The sequence below is a fragment of the Theobroma cacao genome, chromosome 9 (assembly GCF_053813885.1).
Source record: "Theobroma cacao isolate CCN51 chromosome 9, ASM5381388v1, whole genome shotgun sequence".
Lineage (NCBI taxonomy): Eukaryota > Viridiplantae > Streptophyta > Magnoliopsida > Malvales > Malvaceae > Theobroma > Theobroma cacao.
In genome coordinates this window covers 34,190,932-34,210,892 of record NC_142647.1, presented here as the reverse complement: position 1 = coordinate 34,210,892, position 19,961 = coordinate 34,190,932, and the positions used below count along the sequence as shown (strand labels likewise).

The window sequence follows — 19,961 nt, the reverse complement described above, 5'->3', positions numbered from 1 at the left end:
ACTGGACTTTCAATTCCTTTAACTTTGCCGGAGCCATTCTATATGGAGGAATAGAAATATGTGCAGTACCCGGAAATAAATCAATAGGGAACTCAAGCTCTCGATCAGGAGGTAGTCTCGGTAAATCATCAGGAAATACATCAGGAAAATCACTTACTATTGGGACATCCTCTAACTTAGGTTCCCCCTTTGAAGTATCAATCACGTATGCCAAATAAGCCGGATACCCTTTTTGCACTAATTTTAAAGCTTTGATGGCCGAGATTACACAAGATGGTAATACTCGACGTTCCCCTACAAACACAATCTCTGCTCCCTCCGAATTCCGAAGAACAACTTCTTTTCGGAAACGATTCACGTTCGCCCGATGTGCAGTTAACCAGTCCATACCCAATATTAAATCAAAATCCTAGATCTCTAGAGGAATTAAGTCACCCCTAAATTCTTCCTCACCTACCCTTACCCCACAGCCTCTATAACAAGTATTTCTAATCAACTGTTCTCCTAGAGGGGTATGCATTACAATTTCTCCCTCTAATGGTGACAGGTTTCTATCAGCAATTGATGCAAATGTCGTACTCACATAAGATCTATCTGAGCCAGAATCTATCAAAACATAAGCATCTTTATCAAATAAAGACATAATACCTGTCACTGCTCCAGGTCGGACCCGTTCCTCATCTTCCGTCACAGTGAAAACTCTTGTCGAAGTACGAGTCTATGGTCTCGAAGGTGGATGCACCGAGGTATTACTCTCCACACTGAACCGTATGGCTACTCCCTGTCTCGATGGTAACCCAGAAGAATCTCTCCTCTACATATCAGTGCGAGCTGGTGGAGATGATGTAGCTACAGTGGCTCGTCTTAACCGTGGGCAATTACTCCTAATATGACCCGGTTGACCACAATGAAAACATAATGCAAGCCCTCTACACAGCCCAACATGATAATTTTCACAATTTCTGCATTTGTCAGAACCTCCGAAACTCTTCCCAAAATCAGTCATAGCAGATCTGCTAAACCTCGAAGGTTTCTGCTGTGATGGTGGAAATGGAGGTCGAGGAGATGTCACGAAAACAGAAGTAGTGCTCCCTGAAGTCGCTGAGTCCTTGCCTCTTTTTACTGGCTGACTAAAAGACATACCAAGATTCTTCCTTTTTACAAACTCAGTCTGAATCCTCCTATTCTCAGTCACGAGCTTCTCAGCCCGTAAAGCCATCTGTACCACCTCCTTATGTGGCTCCCTACCAGTCACTGTCATTCACTCTCTAATCTCATTACGGAGCCTTTCCTCTAAATAACTAGCCTGATTCTACTCAGATTTCACCAGATCCGACACATATAGCATTAACTTGTTAAAACGAGTCTCATACTCCTCTACAGTTAGATTTCCCTGTTTCAAACTCAGAAATTCTCTTTTCTTTTTTTTCTAATGAAAGTAAGTGAAATACTGACCATCGAATTCTTAGAGAAAATTGGACCATATCTGAGGAGTAGTGGAACGAGACTTCACTGAATTCCACCAGGTACGAGCCTTTTTCTCTAATAATCTCGTAGCCACCATCAGCTTCATGTCGTCATCCAATCCCATATCAGAGAGAGTCTCTGAAACCTAATTAATCCAGTCCTTTGCCATGGTGGTTCCAACTCACCCGCGAAAGACACACAACCGAGCTGTCTAGCCTCTTTTAGCTTCTTAGAAATGGATACATCCTGTACTGGTGGTGGAACTAAAGGAGTAACTAGAGGCACTATAGGTGGAACTTGACCAGTCTGAGCTTAACCAGCCATTGCGGTAAAGAAAGCTGTCAATGCTTGTGCTGCCTCGGTAGGCATGGCGGGAATACTAGTAGGTAGCTGAGGAGGTGGAGGATGTGGAGGACTCTCGGCCTGCTCAGCAGCAGGTGCTGCCCGAATGGTGGATGCAGCTGATTCCTCCTCTACTGTATCTAGCTGATGACGTTGGGAACGACCTCTTCCCCTCCCAACCGATCTAGTGAGAGGTGGGCGTCCGCGTCGAGGAGGCATTATAATCTATAAAAGAATACGAGCAAGTTTAGGTAACCTTAGGCTCTATATGCAGATGCATGTATTCTATTTAACCTAACCTAACCTAACTTAATCCGGGGCCACACTGATATTATAAAATTTTAAAACAACTTTAAAACTAAAAACTTTGATCTTTAAAACCAAAGACTCTGATACCAATCGAATTGTCACGACCCGGTACTCCCCTCGAGCCCGTGACAACCCCGTGGTGTCTTGGTAGACACTCATTGCCCGAAATGTCAACCCGAAACCCCGCAAGGCTTTACTATAAGTTTCTCTGTTCCCTTATGAGCAGCCATTGTCAAATATCGTGTTCTAAAAGAATTTAAGCTGTTTCCAACTTTAAACAAATAAAATATTAATTTTTCGTCTCATAGGGGTATTTTGGTCATTTTTCTTAAAAATTTCGAAACTGGCTAAAACGTAATATACAAGTACAAAACACATAATTCATATTCAAAATGAGTTTAAAAGTCTAAAATCTTTATTTAAAACGAAATTTCGGTTATTTGAACATAATAAGAAAATAAAAAAAATATTAAGTAAAATATTCTATTTTCTTATAAAACAATATTTATAGAGTTATACGTGAATAATTTTTATAGCGTAAAAGCTAAATAAATTTATACAGACTTAAATACAGTAAGCCAAAATATTTAATTTAATTTACAATAACAAGAGGGCTCCCGAATAAACAAAAGTAAAGAGTACTGTGAACCTACGGTTTGGAAAATACAGATCCAACGGTAGTCCTCGATGAGATCAGCTATCTACAGCCTATACTGAACCTGAAATGGGTGGAAAGGAGGGTGGTGAGATTATAAAATCCCAATGAGTAAATAGACATCATCATAAATATCTAGAGTTGAGTACATGGAGACAATAAAATAAATCATCGTAAACTGGGTCACAACATAAGAATACATTTCATTTAAAATATGTAAAGAGGTTTATGAATTTCATAAAAACTAGGCTTGTGCCATAAATCCATTCTCAGGGACACCTTGGCCGAGGCATCCTACCGAGATCGCCAAGGCTATTAAAATTCACATTTCACATAAATCATGTTTTTGTTTTGAAAACATAGCCGTTCCTTGGTGTTGGCTGAGTTCCCCCTCATGTGGTGGTTTGGCGTGAAGTGAACCCTAAGCTTTACCCCAGGAGATACCCTACGCGCCTCTCCGTTCGAGGTAAGAATATAATGGGGTTTACTGTGCCCCTCTAAAAGGCTGGTCCATAGAAACCCCCTACTGCAGTTATTAATTAATATATATAATCCACCATACAATAAAACTCTATAACATGATGTGGTAATTTTGTAATTCACAGTCTTTTAAGGCAATCAAACAATTCGCATTTCAATAAAATTGTCAACTAGCCAATCATGCCCGATTTATCATAAGCTAATCAATTTAAACAATCAAATTGCCACAAATAACAGTCTCCGTGTACTCTATTTTTCAAAATCACTATTAATTTCAAAACAATTTATAATTTAATTCATTAAAACACATTATTCATAAAACATGAAAATTTACCTTTTTAAATTTTTTTTTCCATAGAATTCATGAAATCATCTAAAAACCACCCTAGATAATTAAAATGACAGTAAGTTTACTCACAATGTCTAGAATGCAGACTTTCGAAGCACTCTGTCTACTGGTCCTAGGATGCAATTTCCTTGTCTTTATCGAAGGACTCACCACCTTAACACAGTACAAAATCGAAAAATTTACTACATTGGTACTAAATTGAAATTAAACTAATTTAGACTATTAATGCATAATATGGAATGCAAAAATGCACTGGTAACTATCTAAACTCGATATTGGCCTAATTCGTCTTATCACCCGATTAAATTACTAACGCGTCCAATTTAATCCCAAATTAATTTTTTTTTTAGTTTCTATACCTCAATTGCACCCAAATTGACTTAATGTCCCTCAGTGTGGTGCAAATTATCAGTCTCGACAGCAAATTACGATAATACCCCTAATAGGTAAAAATTCATATTTTTGCTCCAAAAATTCCCATTACTTTTCTAGGCTCATAATTCATCATTTCTTAACCAATTCTCCTAAAATAAAAATCAAACTCATCCTCACTCATACATGGTAAATTCGGCCATTAATGGTTGTGGGATAAAATAAATTCTTTTCTTGTTGTTTTGTTTCTAAATATGCTAAACTAACTAAAAACACTAACATAACTTAAAATCAAATTAATCTAACAACTTTCTCTCTCCTAACCCATTTTGATCAGCCAACAATTCATCATAAAAACATGTAATTTAAGCATGAAAAATAAGGAGAAGTGCTTAAGGAAAATAGATTTCAAGCTTAAGTTGAAAAATCCTACCTTTTTCACTTGTTTTCCTTGATTTTGCACACTTTTTCTCTTGAAATTCCTCACTTAGGGTTTGTTCTTCCTCTCTTTCTCTCTCTTCCTTGCTTGGCCGAATATTTGGAGAGTAATGGGCTGATTTATGCTGATTTTTTAGTTAAATAATAAAATATCCTAAGCTTGACACATGACATTTTCTTATTGGTCCATTTTTAAAATTTTAAAAATTTAAACATTTTATCTCCACCACATGATTAGTCAAGGGTCAAAGATGAAGATAAAGGAAGACCATGTGCTGGAAAAAACGTCCTGATGGTGGAAAATTACAATTTTGCCCCCTAGGATGGCAAAATTATCATTTTACCGTTTTACTCCAAATTATACCGAAATTAAAATTTTTCACTTATAAACCTCAAATCATACTCCAATAAGTCAAATTATACTCCAATAAGTCAAATGGGGTCAAAAAAATCTTTTCTAAAATTCTCATTTTGTCCCCAGGTGGCAAATGACCATTTTGCTCATAGATAGTGAAAATTTTGATTTGACTCCAAATTGATCCTCAAACTCTGAATTACCATTTTTGAGTCATCCTTGGACTATGACGATCTTAATCTCACCTTAAAATTCCTATTTGATCTAGTTCGAGGATTAAATCAACTTTATTGTACCTTTATGTACAATACCGACTTTTATAAATTTTTCGGGACTCTCCTAGCATACAATTATGCTATCATCACATGTACGTCATGAATAGTATTTTATAAGGTCGGGCTTTACATAATATGTTTTACGGATGAACGGAAAAAATTGTATTAATCAACGTAAAATGGCCTACGTTTGATAAAGGTCTCATCTACCATTTGTTTTTAAAAATAATATTTTTGATAATTTATCTAAATAATAAAAAATATTAAATTTTTTATTAAATATTTTATACAAAAATATTCTCCTTCAACCAGTTATTTTATGGTTATCAAGTAGAACCAAACTAAATTTCTTTTAAGCTTTACTTAAAACAAACAATTGAACTTTGCTGTATAATATAACCGTGATGGTCCTAAATGTTAAATATTAGTAAAAGGAGCATGAAATCTTTTAGGAAATAATGAATGGTTTGGGACAGCATAAGTATATAAGAGAGAAGGTGCTTTGAAGGTAAAAATGGAAGAGAGATTCCAAGCCAAGGCAGCGTGCAGCATGAGATTCCATTCACTTTTCTACTCGCTTTTGCTCTTCTTTTTGGAAGCGTCCAACGCTCCAATCTTTAATTTTCTTTTGTTTTCTTAAACAACTTTGAGTCGAACTTCTCCAAGTGTCATGCCTTCGTGCCTTCACGAATCTCGCTGCTTTCCTCGTTGACCAAATGAAATGGAGAGCTGAGGACAGGGCAACTACTCAGGCCTACCCCATATCATTATCTTATCACAAAAATCTCAAAAGCATTGACTCCTGCCTCTATATGAGTGTAATCTTTCTCTTCTTTCTTGGTTTTTCTCATCTGGAGGAAATGGCTTGCATGTCCCTGGCCTAATATATCCAGATAATCAAATGATTTAGTCAACTCAACATTGAGAAATCAGTCACACTAAAATGTGGAACAAATTCTAGCTGACAGGCTGACAAGAAAATGCGACAACCTGCCCACTACCTTATATCAACTTCAAACTTGAATCCCTTTCCTAACCCTTCCCCTTATATAAACCAGACCCCTTCTACCTTTTCTTCCACCCAAACTTCTCTTCACTCTATCTGCAATGGAACACCGAGTTGAAAGGCAGCAGAAAGGTGTTTCATCCAACAAACATGGCAAGTTCAAGGAGAGAATTGCAGACAATATTAGCAGAAGCAAGTTTGTTGGGGTAAGGCAGAGGCCTTCGGGGAAGTGGGTAGCAGAGATCAAAGACACAACACAGAAGATAAGAATGTGGCTGGGGACGTTTGAAACAGCGGAAGAAGCTGCCAGAGCTTATGATGAAGCTGCATGTCTTCTCCGGGGTTCGAATACACGAACCAATTTCGCAACTCCTGTTCCTAGCAACTCTCATCTGTCTTCGAAGATTAGAAACCTCCTCAATCACAAAAAGAGTTTAAGGCAAGGAACTTCTGCAATCAACTCGAAGAAAACCACGATTAAAGCAAACACTATAATTAGTAGTAATAGCAGCAGTAGCAGTAATGCTAGTAGTAATGACAGTTTTCTATCCAACAGTGGCAATGATAGCTTTCTAGTATGCAATTCCATGAAACAAGACACCCAGATCTTTGATGGTGCATACAGGCCAGATATGAGCTATCGCATTGGGGAACTTGAACCAGCCACGTCGCAGTTTGGTCAGTCCTGGCCAATCTCAACGGCGTTTGATCAGATTCCTTTAAACCAACAGGAAGTGCAGTTGCCACAAACTCTTGGTCCTCTGTCTAATGCAATTGATCCAGAGCCACTGGAATTCGAACGCTTGAAGGTAGAAAGACAGATAGCAGCATCTCTATATGCAATGAATGGAGTTGATGAGTACCTCGAGAATGCGTTTGACCTTGGTGATGCTCTCTGGGATCTTCCCACACATAGCCAGTTGTTCTGCCCAAGCTGATTCTCCCTTTCTACCATGGAATTTGAAGCACATGAAGGCAGCTAGAAGACTTCGGCAGGCGGCAGCTATGTTGCTAACTGATGAGAAAAATTGAGATTGTCTGTTTCGAGTGTCGCTAGGAGGAAATTCTATTAGGTGAGGCAGGAACAACAATTTTTCACTTTTGGATGCAAATTACTACTTATTTCAGTTGTGCTCCGCAAATCTTGTTTCTCTTACTCTTTAAGTCCAGAATAAATGCTGGTAAATCTCCGAGTATCAATATTTCCTAGACTGAATTGTCAAAGGGGAGAGATATTTGCTAGGTTCGTTCATGATTGATTCCTAACCATAATGAACTTTCCATTCCATGATTATATATTTCCATATTGACCTTTGTACATTCTTATGCAAATCCATCCAAAACTTAGAAGTTTGGGAAGCATTACTAAATTAACTCTTTCAAGCATTTTGAGAAAAGCAAACTTTTAAGCCTCACTCCATCCCTATTTCTCTTTCAATGAGCCTCATGAGTTAGAGGAAATCTTTCAATACTTTCTTGTTATTTACTATCATCAATGAAGTTGCACATGATTACCATACATGTAACCGATCCTAAAACTCCCTGGGATAGGAGGAATACAGTATGCATGGGTGAGATCTACAGAACCAAATCTATCACAAATCAGACAAGTGGAGGCTCGAGGCAAGTTCAGGTCAAACTCGTTGAGATGCCATGTATTCGTTTGGATCTGTAGGATTGTTTGGCAGAAGTTTGCAGCAAACGATCACTGCCTTGAGTTCTAACTTTTGGTTTATTGAAGCCAAAGGTTGGTTTTGCATAATAATTTACTGGTCATTTCTACCTCAACAAGTACTCTGCGCCATGTTGCTTCGGTTCATTTTCGTGAGGCAAATTCTTGACAAATCCTAGTCTTATACTAAGGCAACACCCAATGCAGATAAATGTTGAAAATCTTCCTGCAATTAGAGTGAGATGGTAAAAGATAACAATATAAGCGTTATTTATCAATCAATATGTTTTTCACCCGAGAAATATGTAGACTTGAGTTTGCACGGTGGAAACGTACTGCTGAGTTTAGTGAGCCCTAAACTGAGCATTTTTCTCTATTATCTGCATTCCTTCAAAGGAAGGGACCAAGCACACGAGCATTAATCCAAGAATATTCCATTTTTATAACCGACAGTAGAGCAAAGCTTGCGAAGCAACTTTTCCTTACCCTCTCATTATGCACGGTGAAAGAAGATAGAAATACTGCGGCATAAAAGACCGTAATTTCTACAATTTTCCCCTCTCCCAAGTAAATTTAGCAATTTCATGGAATCTGAAAAGAATTCAGTGCTTGAACATTTCCCAAACGACTACATTAAACATCTATCACCCTCAAGTTCGATATATTAATCCTATGCAAAATAGCCAATAACATGCGGCCATTATACTGCTAGTACGATTTTTTTTTTGGCAAGATTATAAGGCTGTTATGTGCCTAGAAAGCATCTTTCATATATAAATGTAAAAAATATTTCTAATATTCACCCAGTACAAAAACACATTTCTGAAGAAAACGGCATGCAACGCAACAGTAAACATTACTTAATTGAGATGGCATACAATGGCTTTAGGAGATTATACGGACACTTTGACAATCATACAGCACCCATAAGATGACAGCGCTAAACAAGAAGACAGAAGGATAGGACAAAGGGAAAAGGGGTGGGCAAACCGTCATACACTGAACCATCTTCAAAGTAAAATTTTTTTGCCTAAGTACATCAATAGTCTTCACCTTCCTCTTCATCTTCCACACCTTCGGCACCAACTTCTTCATAATCTTTCTCAAGAGCTGCCAGATCCTCACGGGCTTCTGAGAATTCACCTTCTTCCATGCCCTCACCAACATACCAATGCACAAAAGCTCTCTTTGCATACATGAGATCAAACTTGTGGTCAATGCGTGAGAACACTTCAGCCACTGCTGTATTGTTGCTGATCATGCAAACAGCTCGCTGCACCTTAGCAAGATCTCCCCCAGGTACAACAGTTGGGGGCTGATAGTTAATACCGCATTTGAAGCCAGTCGGGCACCTGCACAACCCAATAAAAAAGTTTTTCAGACAAAAGGGAACATTGAACACAAGGACAACCTCAGGTTGCATTACTGTAAGTAATAGATATGCCCACATCAACCCCTTAGCATTTGATAAGCTCCTAAAAATAAATCTAGATAACCTAGTATTTTGTTGGTGAGGCATGAGGCACATATCAGGTTGCATGAGTCAAACTTCACAAAACAAAAATCCGGTGCCAAGATGCTGTTCCTAAAGCATTCATGAGGCACATTCTATTGTTTGGGAATTGACAAACTTTCTTTGCTACGTAGAGGAAATGACAACTACAGTGGCTGAGGGTGGACTAGTATCAATGGAGAACTAGTGATGCAGAGCTTTCCATCCTTCAATACCAAATTTCTCTTACCAGTCAACAAACTGCACAGTTCTCTTGGTTTTGATAGTACTGACAGCAGCATTAACATCCTTGGGGACAACATCTCCTCGATACATCAGGCAGCATGCCATGTACTTCCCATGCCTAGGATCACACTTTGCCATCATGCTTGCGGGCTCAAACACAGCATTTGTGATCTCAGGAACTGATAATTGTTCATGGAAGGCTTTCTCAGCTGAGATGACAGGTGCATATGAAGAGAGCATGAAATGGATACGGGGATATGGAACAAGATTGGTTTGGAACTCTGTAATGTCCACATTAATGGCTCCATCAAATCTTAAAGAAGTTGTCAAGGATGATATGATTTGAGATATCAGTCGGTTCAAATTGGTGTAAGTTGGCCTCTCGATATCGAGAGATCTCCGGCATATGTCATAAATTGCTTCATTGTCCAATAGCACAGCGACATCTGTGTGCTCAAGAAGGGAATGAGTGGACAAAACGCTATTGTAAGGTTCCACAACAGCAGTTGAGACCTGTGAGTTTAACAAAGAAATATCAAAAGGTAAGTCCTACACTATCAAGTCAATATTTTTTCATAATATTTTAAAATAAATAATCATGCTCAAATAAAAGTTTCCATATTTTAGAAAGCATACATAATACCACAAAAATATTTCAAAAGCTAAACATAAAGGGTAGATATAGCAAACAGAAATGTAATTTCCACAGGTTTTTCTGCCCTCTGTGGTGTCTGGACTCTGGAGATATCCATGGGTTACCAGCATCAGAACATGCAAGTACCTGAGGTGAAGGATAGATGGTGAACCCAAGCTTTGACTTCTTTCCATAATCTACTGACAAGCGCTCTAACAACAAAGAGCCCAAACCAGAGCCAGTTCCACCGCCAACAGCATTAAACACCAAAAAGCCTTGCAAACCAGTGCAGTTATCAGCTAACTTCCTAACCCGATCAAGGCAGAGATCTACAATTTCCTTCCCAACTGCAAAACAAAAGCGGAATCAGACTAAGCCAAAAATACCAACAGCATTGAGAAATTGCAGAATCGATGTTCCTTACTTGTGTAGTGGCCCCTAGCAAAATTATTAGCAGCATCTTCCTTGCCAGAAATAAGCTGCTCAGGGTGGAAAAGTTGACGGTAAGGACCAGTCCTAACTTCATCAATAACAGTGGGTTCCAGATCAACAAAGATAGCTCTAGGCACATGCTTTCCGGAACCCGTTTCGCTGAAGAAAGTGTTGAAAGCATCATGTGCAACACCCACAGAGGTGTCACTGCAATCACCATTAATGTTCATCAACACGCGGTTTTTCAAAGCAAAATTGGATCAAAACAATTCAACAAAGTTACACCGATCAACTAACACAGTAGCAATAGCAATACTTAAAAGAACAATTAGCAAAAGAATACCCACTTTCTTTCAAGCTAAAACATCAACTACCATTCCTTTACAGGACTGAAAAGCGTAGCAAATTTTTGTCACGGTGATCTCTTCTCTAGGATAACATTTTAATTAATTAATTTCCGTTAAAATCGAGTACTGAGAAATTCCGAAACAAGTTAAAAAGGAAATGATAGAAGAAGAAGAAGAAAGAAAGAAAGAAAAGCAAAACCTGGGCATCATTCCATCAGGGTGAATTTCATGTTCTAGACAATAGAGCTCCCAGCAAGAATTCCCAACCTGAATCCCAGCTTGGCCTATGTGGATGCTTATAATTTCCCTCATCTCTCTCAATCCAGAAGAATCCCTTCCCCTTGTGCAAAAGCAAGGTAATAAATGGAAACAAAACCACAATTTCTCTGCTTTTTAATTAATGGGATTTGATTATTCTTTGGCGTCCGTATACGGGCTCGGCCTATGGCGCCACCCTTTACGTGGGGCCCACATTTTCTTTTGCACGGGGCCCTCTTAAATGCCTATCCTCGTCTCTCCCCACTCTCACTGCTCGTACGGAGATAGATAGAAAGAAATATATAATTTTTGTTGGATTTAAATTGATTATTTATTTTTATTTTTTGTAAAATAAAATTAATATTTAACTGCTATTTATTTTAATTTTATGGGGACTTAAAATTTTAAAAATTCCAAAACTCAAAGTATCCTAATTTTATTTTATAAATTTGTAATTTTCATATGATATTTCAAAAAATTATAATTAAAGTTGGTTAAGTTTAATATATATATAATAATAATAAAGTAATACATATAAATATATATTATATAAAATTAACATATTAGTGATTAGTAATTAGTGATGGATAAGGAGTGTAGATATCAAAATTCGAGTTGAGTTTAATTGTCTTGAATAAAGTCTTGATTAGGACTCTTTGGTTTAATTAGAAAAAGTCTTAAGTTAAGTGGATCACTAGAATTTATAAATGAATATGAGAGAGGCAATAAGGAAATACTTTAAATGACTGTAAGTTGTAAATGGTTAGCTTATGGTAATAGACAGAAAACTGTAGATTGAAAGTTGCTATAAATGGTAGCTATAAATACTTTAAATAGTTAGCTTCTGGTAATATACTGTTAATGGTTAGCTTTTAGTTGCATTAGTGAAAATTGGTGATTGTAAATCAAAGATGGTTTTAGGTTCTTTTAATTGTATTATAGGAAGGAGAGTTATTATATTAGATCCCTAATATTTTTAAATTGGATTTTTTGGGTGCTTTGGGCTTATTTCATGTTTTTATTTTTATATGTAATTTATAAAATCCAAATTAAGTTATTTTGACTTTGGTATGAAGTAATAAAATTGTAGAGTTTTAATTTGATTAAAAATTACTTATGCTTATTATAAATAAGTAATTAATATTTTACAAAATGATAAATTTAGTTAATAATTAAAAAATATTATATTATAAATAAATAATAAAATAATATTTAATTTTGTTCATAATGTAATAATAATAAATACGTTACATTGTAAATTAATGTCTAATATGTTATGAATATCTAAAGATATTATTATTATTATTATTATTAATTATTCATTACATAATAAGTTTAATATAAATATATTAAAATTTATTTATATTTATAATTTATTTAATTTTTAATAAAATTAAAATTATTTTTATTTGTATTGATATGAATGAAAATGAAATGGGTTGAAAAATATAAAAAGGATCCAATAACTTATTCAATTAATTGCATTTAAGCCCAACACCATTGGACTTGAACTAATGGCCATTCATGGGCTAAAGGCCTAGTCCTTTTTACAGAAGAAATTTTATACTTAAGCTTATTAGATGTCCGGCTCTCTATTTCCCCCTTTCCTCTTGTTATTTTCTTTATCAATCCTTCTTCTTTCTGTGCAAAACCTAGATCTAAATCGATTCTCCTTTGACGTCGTCCCTATTTGTCGTCGAGCTTTCTACGGCCTCCGTTCACATCTCTTTTTCTTTGGATCGAGGTCTAAAGAAGCTCTAATAGATAGTAGAACCCGAAACGAAGAAATCCCAAAGAGAGTCGGAGGCCGAGCTTGACTGTGAACCCTCCAAACTTGTTGCTGGAACTTTTCGCCCTTGGCTGCTAACTAAACATTCTTGTGCTATTTTTTGGGGGTTTTGAGATCAGATGCTGTGATATCAGTGTGAAGGGTAGCTCGTTTTGCTTCTTCATTTGCTGTAGCTTATTTTTTATTTTTGTTTCAAAATCTTTTTTTTATGGGTTTAGAATTATTGTGGTGAATTTGATAATGAAGGTGTGATGATAAAATGATGTGTCTTCTCTTTCTTTGTACCTATTCTTGCTATTATGCCGAATGTCCTCTTTCGTTCACTCTCCCTTCAATCCTCTCTGTACCCATTTTCACTACCCTTTTGCTCACCCTAGAACTGCCTTTCCTCTGTTGTTTCGTTTTTCACATTCATTAATTTTAAATTTTTTACCCTATTTTTTAGGTCCACGTTACAGCGAAGCTGGCAGCCTGTTAGAAGTTCTACCCGGTTTAGGGTGTCGTAGGGGAGGGATTGACCTTTCTAACGCATATGCAGTCCTACCGGTATGAACTCACTGATTTGTTTGTTGATCTTGATCGTGGTCTTTAATTAGCTTTTCTGTTGATGTGCTGAAAAATTTTACTCTTTTGGGTTGTTTTTGGTGCGAAATATGGGACTTTCACTTCATTTAAATTTTGGAAGACAATTTTTAGTACTTGTTTATTAAAAAAGATGTTGCTTTGAATAAGAGTTATTGGGTGTAGAATTAAAGATTCGAAATTAATCTTTTTTTTCTTTTGCACATATTTGCATCCATTGATATCCTGTTTTGATACATATATATGCCTTTCCAGATCTTTTATTATTTGCTTTCTAATCTAAAAAAAAGTAGCTAATCTTTTATCATTTATTTGTATCAATAAAAAATATTACTTTTCATTTGAGTAAATTAGGAAGCTTTAGAAATTAATTTGATTAGCTTTTTTTTTCTTGGCTATGTTGGTTGATTTAACGATTTTTTTTATTGGAAGCAGTTTATGTCAAGCCCGACTCTACAATATGTTTATTATGCCAATTTTACATAATAATGCATGTTTGCTTACTTGGGTACCTTGAAATCATTAAAGGACGGTATTGCACCAAATAGTACAATTAAGTTAAATTAAGCCTCGAACTAGTCTGAATAAAGATTTTAAGATGAAATTGAGAATTTTAAAACTCCAGAATGACTTAAAATGGTGATTCGGAGTTCGAAGACCGATTTGGAGTCAAATTGGAATTTTCATGATCTAGGGGCAAAATGGTCATTTTGCCACCTGAGGTTAAAAATTGGAATGTTGGATGAAATTTTTGACTAAGTTTAATCATTTGGAGTATAATTTGAGTTTGAGAAGTAAAGAATTTTAATTTCAATATTTTTTCGAGTATAGGGGTAAAATAGTCATTTTGCCACCCCATGGGCAAAATCGTAATTTTACACTACCCAACACTTGTCCAGTACATGGATTTTATCAAATATTATCATGGATAATTGAGAAAATTTAAGTGGTAGAGAGAGATTGCTTAATGGCTAAGTATGACACATGGACTAATGGAATGGTGACGTGTCAAAATCACATCCATTCATTATTTTCCTTATAAATTAGCACAAAATCAGCCCATTTCTCATTCATATGGCTGACCAAAGAAGAACAAAGGAAGAAAAGAAAGAACAAGAACCCTAGGTGGAGAATTTCAAGAGAAAAAGTGTGGAAAATCAAGAAAAACAAGTGAAAAAGGTAGGATTTCTCAATTTAAACTTGAAATATATTTTCCTTAAGCATTTCTCCTTATTTTTCATGGTTAAATTTCATGTTTTCATGGTGAATTCATGGCTAGCCGAATGAGTATGGAGAGAGAATGGTGTTGGATTGATTTGATTTCAAGTTATGTTAGTGTTTTTAGTGTGAGACCTTGACCTTTATAGACTCGTGAAGGGGAGTATACGCAAAATCCTTGATCAGGGGTAATTTCGTCATTTTCTTAGTAAGCCCATAAAAGTAAGATTTTTAAACAATATTATGGTCTAAGTAGGCCTAAGGCATAAATGGATGGTGAAATTAGGGGTAAAATGGAAAGGAAATCAAAATTTCGACGATTTTCACGGTAAGGGCAAAATGGTCATTTTTCACCTCGGGTTAAAATTTTATGTTTTCATGAACCCGAGTATGTTTAGACCATTATGGACCTTGTCCCAATGTCAAAAGAACAAAAAGATTGCATAAAAGATTGGAGGAGAGTAAGTTAATTGGTGGAGGGGTAATTTGGTAATTTTAAGTGGAATGGATAAGATTGGCCTATAAATACTTTCTTCCAACAGCTTGTCTTCTACATCTTCTTCTCTCTCACGTTTCTTCAAAACCTCCATGGAAGCTTGATATGTAGCTTGCAAAATTCTCTCTCTAGCTCTAGTTTTCATACTTTTGAGCCCTTTTGACTAGAACTCTAGTATTCTTTCACTCTCTCACTTCAAAACCCTTGGTAAAGTTTATTTCCATACTTTCTCTCACTAGTTGGGCATTTTAGAGAGAGAAAAAGAGAATTACCCCATTGATTTGGAAGCAATTGGAAGAGAATTTGACTACAAAGGAGCCCTAGGGTAAGTGATGAATTAAGCTTAGTTTTTAGCTGTGAATAATGGCTGGTAATTGGGAGTATGAGCTGTTTTATTGTTGAGTATGTTCATTACTTTTTAGTGATTAAGACAGTGAACATAGATAGCCATTTAATGTGGCAATTGAAAGCTAGCTAAGAGATAGCTTTTAGGGTTCGTAGTGTGTGAATTGACCTATTGCTTATGCCAATGTGATCCTAGGTTCTAAGGAAGCCCCATAATCTCATTTGGACAATTAGGAGAATTGGAGTCATCTAAAGGCTCTACAATCAATCAGTGAGTGAACTGCCTATCAAAATTATTTTGGGAATATGATTGTTTTGTACAAAGTGTTTGAATGATTTTATATAACTTTTCTCAAACATGAATGCCTTGGGAACAAGCTCTTGAGAAATGGTTTATGTTATGATATGTGGTTATTATGGATTTCTATGTGGCTGCATTATGTTGATATACATATATGTTTAGATATAATGTTATTTAATTATATTGACTCGGCTATGTGCGAGTAAGAAGTGCGCATAAGCCGGGGATGACCCGGTTATGTGCGAGTAAGGAGTGCGCATAACCCGTTGATGACCCAGCCATGTGCGAGTAGGGAGTGCGCATGAGCTGGTGATGATGATGATGGGCTGGTGTGTATGATGATGATGGGTATATACGTATACATATATACATATGTAAATATGTGTGTTATAGGAAATTAATGGATAATGGTTTATGGTTGTAATGCATGTGAAACTTGACATGTTAAACCTTGGGAAATTGTTATGTGTTTCATGTTGGTTTGGACATTTCAGTAGAGTGGTTTTTCCTTTGGAAGAAAGGTAAATTTTGCATTGGTGCTCTATTTCTCGTTGCAGTGAAAATCATTCTCGCTGTAGCGAGAAACTCTCAGGTTTTGGAGGGGTAGGCTGGTCGAAAACTCGCCACAGAGAGGATGCATTTTCGCTGCAACGAGAATGACACAGTAGCTTCTCGCTGCAGCAAGAAACTTTCTGGTATTGGGTTACAATTTCGCTACAGCGAGATTAAATCTCGCTGTAGCTAGAAACATTCTGTTTCTGGGTCACAATTTTGAATCTCGCTGTAGCGAAAAACCTTCTATTTTTGTCTCTTATCTTGTTTAATTACTGCCCTATTTTTCACTTCTTTGCTACCATATCGGAGCATGGACTTCCAACATTAAGGACTAAATGAGTTAAGTTTAAAATGAGGAGGTTTAGTGAGAAATCCTCGGCCAGTTGAGAAACCTTCGTTCGGCTAATAACTTAATCCCAACATCGCTGCAATGAAAATTCATTTTCGCTGCAGCGTAGTTGTAGTGAAATGCCTTTCCGCTATAGTGAAGATTCGTCATCGTATTTGACTTGCTTGCATATTATTAAAGCTTTCATTCTTCAAATGGTTCGTTATGTATGGGTTCATGATTTTCAAATGATTAATCATTTAAGGGCTTGGTTAGGGGTTTTTAATAAGAACAGAAACAAATTGCATTGTTTTGAAAAAGAATGCATCATGATTTCGTTAAAGATTCCTTATGGTATGCTTGTTCCCTTCCTTGTTCACTCATTGGGTTTGTACTCACTGTTTTCAACTTCATGTTTTCAGATCACGAGGCAACTGGTAACTAGGATGAGGTGTCCTTGTAGACTTGTATCCATCTTTTGGTAGGTGTCTCGGCATTCAGTAGCTGTACATTCGTCCGAATCCCTCCGCTAGAAGTCAAGTATTATTTTGTTGTGTATAGACGAACCTAATGTAAATTGTTAAGATACATGTTATAGACAAATGTACATACACTTGTTTAGTATGCCAGTATGAGATGGCAATGTGTAGTATTATTTTGATTCTAAGTTATGAAATGTGACTTAGCAGTTTATGATGAAATGATGAACACGTCAAATTAATAGACTTGCTTAGGCTTAGTGAACTACGTCCATTGGGCCCATGTGCCGGTCATGACCTGAAATTTGGGTCGTGACATTTAGTTAGTTTACCATGTCCAGAAGCAAAACAACAAGAAAAGAATTCATTTTCCCCATCACCCATCAACGACCGAACCTACCTTGTATTGAGTGAGGATGAATTTGATTTTTTATTTTAAGAGAATTGGTTAGAAAATGATGAATTATGGTGTGGAAAAGTAGCAGGAAAAATCACGGTGTTAATGCACCATTATTGATAGAAAATTCTAAAAAGAAAAGTGAAGATGGTTTTGCCAAATTTTAGGTTGTTTGACTTGTGTTTGGTGAATTAAGGTATTGGAAAAGAAATGGAGCAATTTGGAGCTAAATTGGACCCGTTGGCCAATTAATTGGGTGATAAGACGAACTAGGCTAATATCGAGTTTAGATGGTTACCCGTGCATTTTGCATTCCATATCATGCATTAGTAGTCTAAATTAGTTTAATTTCGATTTAGTACCAATGTAGTAAGTTTCTCGATTTTGTACTATGTCAAGGTGGTGAGTCATTCGATAAAGGCAAGTAAATTGCATCCGAGGACCAGTAGTCAAAGTACTTCGAAAATTCGCATTCTATACATTGTGAGTAACCTTATCATCATCTTGATTATCTGAAGTGAATTTTAATTCGTTTTTGTGATTTTATGAAAAATTAGTTTAAATGGTAAATCTTTATGTTTTATAAACAAAATGTGATTTAGTGAAATGATTTTATAAAATTGTCTTGAAATTGAAAGATGGTTTTGAAAATGGAGTAATTGGAGACTAATTGTTGTGTTATAAATCATGGTTTGAAGTGAATTACTTATGATAATATTGGCATGAATGGCTGAATTGGTATTTGTGTTGAAATGTATAAACTGTTGTTTGCCTTGATAGGCTGGATAATGATAAAAATAGCCATGTCATGCTGTTGAATTTTTATTGTATGGTGGGGTTGAGCTTGTTGCAGTAGGCGGGTTTCCGTGGACTAGTCTATTAGAGGGGCACGGTAAACCCCATTATATCTTACCTCAGTATGAGAGGCGCGGGTGGATAACTCCTAAGGTTAACACTTTAGAGTTCACTTCATGCAAAACTACCACGTGAGGGTGAACTCAGCCAACGTCAAGGAACGACTATGTTTTCAAAATAAAAACATAATTTATGCATACATGACTTTTTAACAGCCTTGGTGAACTCAGTTGGGATAACCCTCGATCAAGGCATCCCTAATAACTGGGTATGAGAATGGTTTTGGCACAAGCCAAAGTTTTAAGAAATTCATAAGCCATATTGATTACTCGATTTATATGAATTGATTTTATTTGGTTGAAACAAGTTGAAATGTGATGAATTACAATACGTTAAACTGTTTTATCTGTCTCTATTTACTCGACTTTAGATATTTTAGATGGTATTTGTTTACTCACTGAGATTATATAATCTCACCACCCTCATTTCCACCCATTTCAGGCTCTGGATAGTCTATAGATAGCTGATTTCATCGAGGACCACCATTGGATTTGCATTTTCCAAATTGTAGGTTCACAATTTTTCTTACTTTCGGTTATTCGAGGGCCCACTTGTTACTGTAAATTAAATTAAATACTCTAGCTTACTGTATTACGATATATATGCATTTATTTTTCTTTTATGTTGTAAGACTTATTTATGCAGTGTTCTAACAATATTGTTTTATGAGAAAATTGAATACTTTATTCAATATTTTTATTTAATTCTAATAATCATAATTTCATTTTAAATGAAGGTTTTAGATGTTTAAACTTATTTTTGATTATGAATTATGTGTTTTGTACTCGTATACTACATTTTTAGCTGGTTTCGAAATTTTTGAAGAAAATGACCAAAATACCCTTATGTAGTTGAAATTTCTCTTTGACTGTTTTTGAACTAAATTGGTTCATATCACTTTAAAACATGATTTTAGTAATTAATACTCACAGGGGAAGCGAGAAAACTGATGTTAAGCCTTGTCAGGTTTCGATTGACATTCCGAGTAATGAATGTCTATCGGGATGTCGCGGCGGTTGTCACGGGCTCGATGGGAGTTCCGGGTCATGACAATTCTATTGGTATAAGAGCTTTCGGTTTTAAAGATTAGAGCTTTTAGATTTAAAGTTGTTTTAAAGTTATTTTAAAAACTACAGTGTTAGTGTGGCCCCGAGTTAAGTTAGGTTTGATAGAATAGAATACGTGCATCTGCATATAAAATTTGGAGTTGTTTAGACTCGTTCTGTTTCTTCTTGTAGATCTTATGGGAGCATAAGTCATAGACAGGGAGCTATATGAACTCCTGTTCCCAGTAATCCATTTCTTTGTTAATGTCATGCAAAGGTCATAAGTAGGGTCATTGTCCGGGTTTAAGATGCCACCCGTGACACGAGCTTGTGTTAGAGAGATCTTAAAACGAATGCTCCTAATAAAAGATTAATGAAATG

The 19,961-nt window shown here is 36.0% G+C and overlaps 2 protein-coding genes and 1 long non-coding RNA gene across 4 annotated transcripts; 2 read left to right on the top strand and 1 right to left on the bottom strand.

Moving 5' to 3' along the window:
• The first annotated feature begins 6,021 nt into the window (after window positions 1-6,021).
• On the top strand, window positions 6,022-7,179 carry LOC18589574 (ethylene-responsive transcription factor ERN1). Its single transcript, XM_007014605.3, has one exon. The coding sequence runs from the start codon at window positions 6,150-6,152 to the stop codon at window positions 6,984-6,986; it is 837 nt and encodes a 278-aa protein (XP_007014667.3). The 5' UTR covers window positions 6,022-6,149; the 3' UTR covers window positions 6,987-7,179.
• A 1,360-nt stretch (window positions 7,180-8,539) lies between these two features.
• Window positions 8,540-11,237, bottom strand: LOC18589573 (tubulin alpha-5 chain). Its single transcript, XM_007014604.3, has 5 exons — window positions 11,071-11,237; window positions 10,517-10,731; window positions 10,240-10,439; window positions 9,463-9,971; window positions 8,540-9,072 (listed from the first exon to the last, which is right to left on the bottom strand). The coding sequence occupies exons 1-5, from the start codon at window positions 11,181-11,183 to the stop codon at window positions 8,760-8,762; spliced, it is 1,350 nt and encodes a 449-aa protein (XP_007014666.1). The 5' UTR covers window positions 11,184-11,237; the 3' UTR covers window positions 8,540-8,759.
• Window positions 11,238-12,716: 1,479 nt separating this feature from the next.
• Window positions 12,717-19,225, top strand: LOC108663186 (uncharacterized). 2 transcript variants are annotated; one of them, XR_016028663.1, is made up of 5 exons: window positions 12,717-13,060; window positions 13,364-13,464; window positions 17,166-17,224; window positions 18,019-18,102; window positions 18,976-19,225. It is a non-coding gene; the product is annotated as an uncharacterized LOC108663186 (long non-coding RNA). The 2 variants fall into 2 exon arrangements; XR_001929197.2 differs by lacking the exons at window positions 18,019-18,102; window positions 18,976-19,225 and having other exon boundaries at window positions 12,718-13,060; window positions 17,166-17,464.
• The last annotated feature ends 736 nt before the right edge of the window (window positions 19,226-19,961 follow it).